Genomic DNA, 12,317 nt, shown 5'->3' with positions numbered 1-12,317 from the left:
AAAACCACATGATCTCTAACAACACTTAAACACCTCGCCAGCAGGTGGCAGACAAATCCTTGAAACCAAACAGCCAGCATCAGTCCCTTTCCACAGCATCTATTGGAAGAACTTTTTGAAAAAGAAACCAACTCCACCACTGGGAATAAAAGTGTGAACTGAGGGCAACGCTCAGGCGCTTGTTTGATGCTTCCAACAACTGTCTCATTCAGAAAGACAAAACACAGTCTAACATTTTCAATGTGAAAATACCCACAAATCATGCCACACAATGTGAATGAGCAGAAGAACAGTACAAAAAAATCTGGAAAAATCTTCCAATCCCTTTTTAAGAAATTAAAAGGGGTTACAGATGGGACAAAGGTCATGCAGTTACGTTGACAGCCCCCAGGATACTGATACACCTCATCCATTTAATTGTCTTATACAGGATTCACATAATACTTCTATAGAACTGTGAATAGAACTACTGAAATCTATCTCACGAGTGACTAAAAAGCTAGCTCACTAGCTGGATGATTCTGCCTAAAGCTTGGACTTGAAAAAGAGTCACTAAATATCAAGCTGGAAGTTCAGTCATACCAAATAACATTAGCTAAATGCAACCAGTGAGTCACACCTGTCACAGTGACACAATTACATAGGAAACTATATAATGTGATGCAAATTTGCATCTTATTTAAGGCTCCTTAAGATAATACGTAATTACCTAACATTTGACATATTCACATCTTAAAGAAGCAGCAAGACAGAAGTTGAAGATAAAGATTATTCCAGGTTAAGAGTTGGTATTAGCTGTCCAAAAAGTTAGACATGCAACATATAGCACTGAAAGCAGACTGCTTGTGTTTGATTTAAAGGTAGTTTACCTGAAATATTCCAGGCGTTAAAGGTAATTTAGGAGGCTGGGAAGCAGGGAGTTAAGTACAGAATTGAAATTACGCTATTTGGAGAGGTGTTAAAACATTAAAATTGTGAAACCAACCTAAACTGCACCACTTGACCAGGTATTAGACCAAAAGATGTATGCTCATATATGTACCTCAATTTAAAAAATAATACTAGATGCAGTTATATTGAAGGTATAACATCCAAAGACCTGCTGTCAGTACTACAAACAGAACTGTTTTGGTAAGACTTTGTACTCCCAAGATGACCAGTTTTACATCTGCCCTATAACATATTCTGTTTATATATTATTTCTAATAAAACTCTATCTGTAAAAATAATCATGATATAACTTTGCCTGAGTTAATACGCAGAAGCACATACACTAAAAGTTGTAAGAAAATGAATTCCAAGTATAAGCACTTAAAAACAGCATCCTCAGGATGCTGAGAAATTAGCAAATCTATCAAATATCCAGTAAGTTTGAATATTTCATTAGGAACATACTATATTCTTAAAGGTAGACATTCAATCAAAACCACAGAATACCAAATCAAGTGTGTTATGGAAAACACAGCAGCTGAATGCCTAGTGCCACACCACTGAGGACCCAGTATCAGTTGCCAGTAGCTAAACAACTGATACTTTATAACATAAAACATAAAATTTACTACTGTCACCACAGAATAAAACAACAGTAAGAAAGAGGGAGGAAAAAAAAATTAACACCAACCCCTCCTCGTTGACCATCCACATGTATGGAACGAATATGATCTGCCAAATCCGGGCTGGAGCTGAAGCAAGCATGGCAGTGGTCCCAACAACAGTTGTAAGCGATGCTTTTTGCAGAGGAGGCAGGAACTCCTTGCCCATTCATCATTACTGGAGTTGAACGCCCACTGGAAATTGTGCTATCTACATCCATAATAGTGCTGCTTATGCTGTAAGAAAAGGAGAATGTTTGTATTTGTTACACATTGATGGAACATATAAAAACTGTAGCTCTTTAGGGCTTTGCATCAGATTCATTTAGACAGGTTAAAAAGAAGACTTTAAACTTATTTATTATGGCTCATCACCTTAAGTAAAGTAAAATATTCAGTCAGGGCATAACCACTATCACTCCATAGTATAACTTCTTCTGGACACTGTCAACAAAAGGGAGAGCTGGAAAACTTTCCTCCCATTCACTGACCTGTGAGAAAATTTTGTGTTAACATGGTTATTTTTAAACTACGTCAGTCATTCATTGTTTTTGCTAAGCATAGTGTTTACCAGACGTATATCTAGACCAGCATCCACAACTAACACTAAAGCCTTAAAAATAATACAGAAGTGAAGTTTTACAGAATGTTTAAGAGACTCCTGCACTTAACTCCAAGGCCCAGCAGCATGTCTATCACATGCGTAATCTAAACTACTGTGGTTTTTTTTTGCCTTTTGAAACTTTGCAGGGTCATTTTTGTCAGCTGTTCTGCTCTGTATCTCGGCAGAAAAAAAAAAAGCGTGGAGTACTCTTTTCATATTAAGGCAAAAAGCACAGAGATAGATATTGTTCCTGGATAAAAATTAAATAACTACTGACATAACTTTTTTTTCAAACCTTGTAAACTTGCTCGTTGCCTTTTAGAACCCTTCATGTTTCTGTCTTCCACAAAGTCATAGAACTAAAGAACAGCTCTTCTTTGATAGGACCTCAGGAGGTCGGTTGGTCCAATTTGCTGCTCAAACAGGACCAAGTGAGATCAGGTTGCTCATAGTCTCATACAGTTAAGTTTTTAATGGATGTTTTCAAAGGTTGGAGCTTCTGCTGCCTTTCTGAACAGTTTTTCCACTGTCTGATTAACCTCATTGTGGGAAGAGGGAAAAATTTCCCAATGTCTCATCAGAATTTCCAGTAAAGAAAAATAACAGATTCCCTTTGCAATGCTTTCCCATTAAGATTTAGTTTTAACTACCCCGAATAATTTGGTTTCATGAGCAAACTCTGATCTGGAAGAGAGAGTTACCAGTAACGTAACACTTTGGAAAATGCTGATTACCACAACCCAGACAACCTTTTGAAATTGTCTTCCAACCCATTATTCTCCTTATATCATTAAAACTGGAAAGTTATTCTTAGGCTTTTGTTTTCCAAGTTAATCCAAATGAGAAAGTTTTAGAGACCCTGTCAACGGGTTTGGGTCTTAATAGAAGCCTATCAAAAATGAACTTGCTAAGTATTATACAAATACCATGCTTTATTTTTGATTTTCAAAAAAAGGTCTAACAATTTACAAGGCATGCCTTCTCTCAGTAAAAGCCATACTGGCACTTTCCTGCTACAGAGCATTTTTCCATGTGCCCACGATTATTCTCTTCCATTTTCCATATCCTGAATACACCCAGCTTTCCATGCCCCACCTGCCGCCCCACCTTCTTTCTTCTGCACTACAAAAAGTAGTCTTGGTTCCATTCATAATGTAAATTCACAATCTGTGACTAGTGATAAAGCAAAGGTGGCCAACAGAAGCCTACAGATGTGGTTTTGAATCTGTTCCATATTTGTATTTCCCCAAAAGCCTGTTTTATAATCACCAGAAACGTCCAAAAAAAAAATGCAACTAGCACCGAGTTGAAGCTACAGTCCTAACAGCCACTAACTGCAAACCACTGGATACAGGCATTAGTATCTTTCTAAGAAATTGCCATGCTTTAAGTGTAAAATACGTTGCATTCAATCCCTGTTTTTCCCCCATGCCAGGCCCACTACAACAGATGCACCAAGGAACTGACGTTCCTTCCTCAGCTGATACCTATGCCAAAAATTACTCCTGAAAGTAAAATCAAGTTATGGAAGCAAAATCTACCAATGGGATGAAAAAGACAGTTATATAAATAACTTAATGCAGCTCCCACACACCTGAGTTCTAGTTACCCAAATAGTTTCCACAAAATCAGCTTTCAGCAGCAGCTTTGAACCCAGACAAGATGACACAGCCCGACCGCTTCTGTTGAACAAAGTAGCATTACACTGATCAATGGTTCCAACAGGAAGTCGCTTAATGAAGGCTGGTGAGGCACTACAGACACACTGCTCCTACGATAGCCCTCTCTGATCGTTTCAAGTGAATAAAGAGCCCTCACTGTCTCATGGCTGAAAGGTACCAACGTATGGGATTCGATCAACATTTTATGCAAGAGCTCAAACTTCCAAGCTATTTACTGTCAGTCCATGTTTCACTGACAGCATTACTACTATTCCCCAAAACCCCACAAACAGGCATATTGCAAAAAGACTAAGCAGCAACGCAGTGCTGGTGACCACAAGGACAGTCTAAGACTGGTTATTCAGCTTAGTTCTAAGGGTTCCCTGCTTTTAAAGCTTGGTCTTGAGTGGGAAAGCAATCAGAAAGCACAGCCCAGTACAAGTTCTGTGAAGGATGGGTGCATGCATGTCTGCATGTGTGGTTTCATTAGTTCACAGGCATGCAGCACAATTAATTTCTAAGCTGCTATGAAAAAAAAATCATTGATCAACTTGTAGCATGAGAGAGTTTATTTCATATTATAAGTGCAATGCAACATACACTGACCTCCTCAAAACCACAAGTCTACGTTTTTACAGCTCAGGAAATGCAGATACTCAGGCTTTTTTTTTTTTCCTTCAATATGCTATCCTACTTGTAGAAAATTATTCTTATTTTTGGAGAAAAATATGTAAAAGTTGGAACTAGTAATAACAATCCAGCCAACAACACAATGGGTAGGTTTATTAATGACAGGAGAAACCAGTAACACTTAGAGAGCCAATCTGGTTGTAACGGTTTAAGTGTTTGCTTAGTTTAGTTCTAACAGCCTAAGTGCTTGCTAAAGGCTAATATTTGCGTTGCATCCCTGGAGGTTTTTAAGAGACGTGTGGATGTGCAGCAAAGGGACATGGTTTAGCAGCAGGACTCCGTAGGTCAGGCTGTCGGTTGGACTGATGTTGAAGGTCTTTTCCAATCTAGATTATTCGATGACTCTGTGATTAAAATTTAATATTAGAGCAACTGGAATAAAAAGATTGCCCACAGCATTTAAAATAAGAGGTAATGTACAGAATTTCTTGGAAGCAAAGGATGAAGTGTTACACTGGACCATGCTTCTATAGTCTAATCAAGAGATACGAAAAATTAAAAATAGGTAACTGAAATCCAGATGAGTGATAATATGTCAGTATTTAACAGAACTCCTTCCTTTCTTCTAGTTTGCTTAACCAAGACATTAGAAGTGCAGATGAATATTGCTGTAACAGAACCTACTATAGAAATAGGTAAATTGCTTATAAAACAAAATGACCAGGGGTCACACAACAGGAGATCGCCATTCTCTGATTGTTCTTCTGACACATTCCCATAAAATGCAAGAAACTTGCTACTCTAATATATTCCTTTTCAAGAAATAACCAAATTTTTAAAAGTATGTTTTTTTTTTCCCCTCCAGAAGCAACCTATTGCAGGTCATCAGCCATCTAGTACTGCTGTACTCTAAGAACCTAGATTTTTTTTTTTTGGGGGGGGGGGGGGGGGGGGGGGGGGGGAGTAGGGTGGTCTTTCTCAGTGAGTTCTGGGACACCTGGGAAAGAGGTAAAGCCCATGAAGAGAATCCACGAAAGACCTAAAGACCAGCAACATCTGACATGTTGTGTACAGCTCAAGCATGTGTACATTTTCTCTAGTAGGCTATATGCTGAGAAAGTATCAAGAAGCTTTTCACAGAAAAGTTCACAGCCTATATGTCGTCAGAGAAGACACTTGACTTGGAAGGTCACTTGCTCTTCAATTGCCATTTCAAGATGAAGGAGAAAAATGATGGTAGGTTTCATAATCGGAACAGTGGCTGCTCCTGAAGTCTGTCAAGAACTCGCTGCAATGCTTTTTGCTAGATCTGCTGATTTACCTACCCACTGTGTCACTCCTCTGGATTTCAGAAAGGACACGAGAGCAGGACGCTCAAGTGGGTAAGATGTATGCACACATTCCAACATTTTATCTAGCCCTCTTGAGTCTTTTCCCAGCCTGAAGCATGGCAACCCGGCCCAAACAGGGCTGGACTACTACGGCGGTGTCCGTGTATCTTTCAATCTCTGAATAGGAGATTTCCAATCTAATCTGACACTATCTGCTTAGTACAACCCAAGGAAAGGAAAAGTCCTGTAACAAAAGGGAAGGTAATAATAGAAAGTACATCTCCTGCTCTGCTTTCCCATCTGAAATCTGCACCTCCAAATGAGGAACTAATAATATGCATCAAAAAGAGAACATAGAAAACTAATGAAAGCAGAGACATTCTGGAAAACTACAGATTAAAAAACTATATATATCGAAACATATTTTAGCTAAATAATTTAAAGCAAGCTTTCCCTTGCCACCCCACCCCCCCAGTCCTTTTTCCCCAGCCAGGAGATCTGTTTAAATCCTGACTGCCACTATCAAAGCAGAATGACACTAGTCGAACTTAAGCGCTTGTGGCATTCCCCTATTGCTAGTGACAGACAGGTCTGGGTTTGCTCCCAAGCTGTAAGCAGGCTCCAGCTCTATTGTAATGGATCTATAGACCATAGCCTGATGAAGAACATTAGACATTTGAGTTTCAGAGAGTTCAACTCAGAGGTCATCCCAAACAATAGAGCATCAAAAACAGTCACTGCTGGAGAGAGCCTGCATACACAATAGCTGTTTTTAAGAAGCACCATTCAAACGACTGACTAATTACTAAAATTTAAAACTGTTACAGCAAGCACAACAACATAGTCTTCCAGTTTGTTATTCCCCACTTTCATCCTAATCCAAGCATCAGAATCAACCTGAAAAAAAAAAAGTGAGATTTTTAGGACCGAATGCCATTCCAAAACGCCTACTAAACCACTACCTAATTTTTACCAAGCCTGTAAACACTGGCAAACAATGCCTTCCTTCCAGGTACAGCAAGGTAGAACTGAAAATACAGTCTTCTCAGAAGAGCTGGACCTTTTCCTCTTTTCCGATTTTTCCTATATTAAGATCAACAGCTTTGAAATGAAACTGACATTTAAAGTGCATTCATTAAGCAACACAATTCATGTAAGCTTAAGTAGAGGAATCATTACCTCAAAGGCAGTTTGAGGTCTTATTTTTACATTTTACCTCTAGCTAAAAATAATCACCTTGATAATGAGGATGTATTAAGATTTTTTTCTTAACCATCACTTTCATGTTAAAACATTAGTTACCTGCATAGCCTATGGTGTATGTGAACCAAATGCATCTTGCTGCTTAAATCCAGTCCAAACTGTATTTAGAAACAATCCTGAAACTAAAGCCTTAGCAAGAGTAGCTTAAAAACTTGCTACAAGTTAGCAGCCATTTCTACCTTATAGAGAGAGAATACACACAGAAAGTTCTTTAAGCATTTTCAGTCCTGGCTTGTTATTCTCCTTTAAGGATTTGAGTGAAATTAAGCCATTGTTGGAGTCGCGTAAGTACAAGTATTCCCTTTGAGGAAAGAAAAAAAAAAAACACTCCAAATTCTTCCCAACTTAAGACGCTCAAGTTTCCAACCACTTAGCTTACCACATTCACATTTGGGTACTAACTGCTGTGTACAGTTAAACGTGAATGAAAATATAACAAGCCTGTGATCTAATGCATTCAAGAAAATGGTGTATTGCACATCATTCCTGACATATACTTAGCTCCCCGAGGAGATTGATTTCCTCACTACTGCAAGTAATCCCTTCCATTGAATTTAATGAATGAAGTGTCCCAATTTTTTTCTTTCCCTGTTTTTTTAATCTTCCAGAACGACAGTAGGAGTCCAGAAAGAGTATCGATAAAAAAAGAAGCAAGAACAGCATAATTGCATTTTTACTTTCCATGAACCCCCATTAGACACTGGGAACTTCAAGAAATAGTAGAGCCAGGCACCAAACACATGCACAAAATCTCAACTAATTTACTATTATATTTTTAATGTCTGCTAGACATACTCCCTCTAAACCTTAACTGAAGTAACCTTCCCTCTGGCAAAATTCAGACCTAACAGATGGGCCTTATACCATGCCCTTGAGGGTCAACAAACAGTAGTTCAGCCTGATCAACAGGAGCTCATTGCAGAGCTACAGTACCTCCACTGAGAATGCTCAGCTTCCAGTCCCCAGATGTTTCGTATGTCAGCAGAGGACCCAGATAATTTCAGCTAACACCAAGGGAAATGACTTGACAGATCCTATAATAAATAAACTCATCTTGTAATGGAACAAATTTAAAACCAACATAGACTTCAGGGAACATACACTGCAGCATTGCTAAAACAACTGCAGAATAGCCATCAAGATGCACTAAATGTGACTGATGAATCTTTTAAAACAGTTTCTTCTAAACTACACAGTGATGAAGTCATAAAGCATCAAATCCACAGAAGACTGCCTCTGACTAGATAAAAGCATAATTAACATTCAAGAATCCAAATACTGTCAACCTCACTGGAAGTAGGTGGCTATTTTAAAGATAAAAAAATACCATGCTAGTTTCTTTAGCTTTCCCTAGCTTGTGAAATATCTTGTTATTTGCATGAAGCTTCAGCTGTTTTGTTCCAATTCATATGAGATAAACTTAAGGAGACTGAACTGAACACTCAAGAAACTTAGAATAATGGAAAAGTCATGAATGACAGGCATTTCTTACAACAACTTCAAGGGTTAAAACCTAGAACTCCTACAGAAAAGCTTTTACAACATGGAAGACCAAATCACAGTTAGGTACTAATCCCCACACAAAACAAACAGCACCAATCCCAATCATTCAATTACAAATGCCAATTCAAAACAGAACAAAAATTGAAAGGAAAAAAAAATGACTTGCCTAGTGACACACCTGAGTACTACATAATCTTCATTTCACCAGGACAAGTCAAGAGTGAAAAGAAACATGTCACAAGTTACCTCATTTCTCTATTCCTTTTCAAGGCAGGGTGTAGAAGTCTGGGACACAGCTCAGACCAACAGTTCCACAAAAACTGCAGGCCACCTAGCAATTTTTCAGCTTTTTGAAGCCACCAAGTTCAAAGTGATTTACACTTATTATTTCCTATAGAATTCCTATGTAATCAATGGACAGGTGAAGATAAATCCTCTAAGTATGAAAGTGATTACATGATGAACCCTGAGCTCCCATCCTTCATAGGATACATCTGTCCTGCATCTGCCCTAAGATTTTATTTTTTATATAAATCTCTATCACTTCCAAACATAGGAGCAGCTATATATATTCTCCAAGCATCACCACATGATTAACTTTTGCTTCTTCATGCTCTGCTCAACAACAGGAACTGCAGAGCAAAGCTGTCAAAAACTGAAGTAGGACAAACATTGTTCAAAGGAGCTAACAATTTCAGCTGTAAATACCAGAAATGGCTAAATTAGCTCTGACATTAAAGCAGAGAAAGAATAAATACGGCTTTGCATTAAGATTTAACTTTTGCTGACTTTGAATGAATATCAAGTAAACTTTACTACCAACCTCTTCACAGTGTTACTATCAGAACATCAACATCATGATTACCAGTATTTAATAAAATGCAGTTCACTTTGCTTTATGGTCTCCAAATGAACATGTCAATTTAAAAGTGAGATTAAAGCAGATCTAAAGAAAAAAGGAGAGCTCACAAAACATGAGCAACCACTATGAGCCAGCAACAGAGCGAAGAACTTGCCTGATCTTTTTTTGTTCCCTTTTCCACCCTCGGCAAGTTCAGTAATTTATGATATATCTACATTAGTAACACACATTTCTACTACTAAATTTGCAGGATTATCTATTTAACTCCCCAAATCAAACGTTTGTGTTCCACAAGCAAAAACAGCTCCCCTTATTTTAATGGATGTAGTTTAACTGCAACATTAAAATGTTATGATGGTTTGGAGCTCCTGGAGGCTGTTTTTTTGTTGTTGTTGTTGTTTTTTCTCCATTTATTCAGCAAGTAATCCAAAGAGAATCTTCAAAATTGAAATAGCTTAATCTACCTACATTTCTGAGAAGCTTTCCTATCGATTTTCCTTAGAACACATCCAAAACCATTTCATGACTGATAATGATCAGTTTCTGAATTCAAAAAAAGCTACCAGAAGAAAAAAATAGCACATGGAGATAAACCATCATCAAAACAAAAACGGATTGCAGAATACTAAATGGTTGCAAAAGAATAAGATTGTTCATATGGCAATAAGAGAGTATCTGGCTGAAAACAAGGCAGAATTACATGAAGTAAAAGTCCACTACCATGTTTTAAGCACTTAAGAACTTGTGCTTCTGAGTCATTTAGGCTTTTTGTTTGTTTGTTTTTAACTCAAACCTATGTTCACACAGATGAAGTTATTCTAACACAAGTTTTTCCAAACGAACAAGGCTTAAGCGTTCTGCAGCCTTGAGTCCTGCGTGCAGTTTTGGGTGCCACGGTATAAGAAAGATCTAAAACTGTAAGTGTCCAAAGGAGGGCTACAAATATGGTGAAGGGTCTGCAGGGGAAGACATAGGAGGAGCAGCTGCAATCCCTTGGTTTGTTCAGCCCCAAGCAGAGCAGGCTGAGGGGAGGCCTCATGGCGGCCTGCAGCTCCCTCACGAGGGGAGCGGAGGGGCAGGCGCTGAGCTCTGCTCTCTGGGGGCAGCGACAGGACCCGAGGGAATGGCATGGATCTGGGACAGGGGAGGGTCAGGCTGGGGGTTAGGGAAAGGTTCTGCACCCAGAGGGTGGTCGGGCACTGGGACAGGCTCCCCAGGGCAGTGGTCATGGCACCGAGCCTGCCAGAGTTCAAGAAGCATTTGAACAACACTGTCAGACATAAGGTCTGGTTTTTGGGCGGTCCTGTGTGGAGCCAGAACTCAGACTCCACGATCCTTGTGGGTCTCTTCCAACTCAGGATATTCCATGATTCTATAATGCTATAAATCAATCTTAAAAACAAGTCTGGAAAACTTGAGTATCTGTAGATTACTAAGAAATCTACATAGTGGAAAACAAGAAGTCAGGGAGATAGTTTTATTTAGTGTGACTACTGGTAATATTAAAATTTGTTTTGAAGTTTTTTGAAGGAACAGCTAATTTTAGAGTAAAGCGATTTCTAGATTAGGTGTAAATACCTAGAAAAGGGAATAACACTACAAACATTTCAGTTTGATGGTATAAAACTGGGAGAAGATAGAAAAGTTCTTCAAGATAGAGAAATCAAAGAAACTTAAAATAACAAACATGTACAGGAAAAAAAACATGACTGAGAAAGCATGTTATGAATCACCACCCCTCTAGAGCTGTTTCCACTCTCTTGAATCACCTACTTTGATTATTTATATTGTCAGCCCCAGAATATTTGGGTTATGTATTAATTTAACAAAACCAGTTTATCACCTGAGCTGTAGCATACAGAGGAACAGATAATATTATAAGGAAACTTGGAACGCAAAGTCTCAGAAGAGCACTGACAAACTACAGCAGGTTAAATGTGCATGCCTTGTGATACAACAGCAAACAGACTACATATGCAAAAGCATTACACAAATCAAGAAACTGTACCTGGTTCTGCCTTAAAGATACAAATAACACTGACTTTCATTTCTGGGAAACAATTGATCTTCAACCTGATTATCACCTTCGAAACTCAGGGAACAGCAACATGTGCTTCATCATTTTAAATCTTCACTGAAATACAATCAGTAGTTAAAAAAAACCTGTCACTTCTTTTAGCATGCTTTCCATTCTAAGAACCACGATTAATACAAAGTGGAAATAAAAGCACTGGAAATAAAAACCTTCAGGTATAGTGTTAAGGAAATCCCACCATGTGTCACCATTACTTTCCCATTCACAGGATACCTATCCCCACTCCTGAACATCTAACTCAAAAAATAAGCAGAAGACAACCAGAAAAAGATGAAAGTCTCAGGAGACGCACCTCCCCCTCCAATTTCAGTTACAGTTGTTTGACTTAAGAAAAATACAGACAGACAGGACAGCCTTCTACGAAATAACAACTTCATACTTCAGTGAAAAGTTGCTACTTCTCAAGTATTAATCAGGCATCAAAAGCAGAGAAACCAGTGGAGTTTTACTTCTCTAACTCATTCAGTTCATAACAGAAAGGTCATAATTATGGTTTGATTCTGTTCCACTCGACACTAAATTAACAACTTGTATAATTTGTCTAATCTACAGTTTGGCATGCAAATCAGCCCCAGGAAATCTACCAAAGAAATGCAAAGAAATATTTTTATTTCAAAAAAAAAAGTTTACAATTCTGTTTACTATGTAATGAAAGTATTTCCTTAAGAACTTTTATATATGAAGCCTTACTTACAACACGAACTATAATGATCAAAGTAAGGACCTCACTGCAATTTTGCAGGGGAACTGGTAATTTGTACAAAATGCTGCATGGA

The 12,317-nt window shown here is 38.3% G+C and overlaps 1 protein-coding gene across 4 annotated transcripts in view; it reads right to left on the bottom strand.

Annotated features, from left to right (window-relative positions):
- AEBP2 (AE binding protein 2) overlaps nt 1-12,317 on the bottom strand; it is a 55,747-nt gene that overhangs the window by 35,885 nt on the left and 7,545 nt on the right. For all 4 annotated transcript variants that reach the window (XM_083808245.1, XM_083808244.1, XM_083808242.1 and 1 more), the window contains exon 2: nt 1,622-1,829. In XM_083808245.1, the coding sequence (XP_083664371.1) occupies nt 1,622-1,829 (208 nt within the window). The remainder of the gene's footprint in view (nt 1-1,621; nt 1,830-12,317) is intronic.

This window comes from Anser anser (genome assembly GCF_964211835.1).
Source record: "Anser anser genome assembly, chromosome: 1".
Lineage (NCBI taxonomy): Eukaryota > Metazoa > Chordata > Aves > Anseriformes > Anatidae > Anser > Anser anser.
The sequence above is the reverse complement of the archived record's forward strand: the minus strand, read 5'-3'. Positions and strand labels throughout refer to the sequence as shown.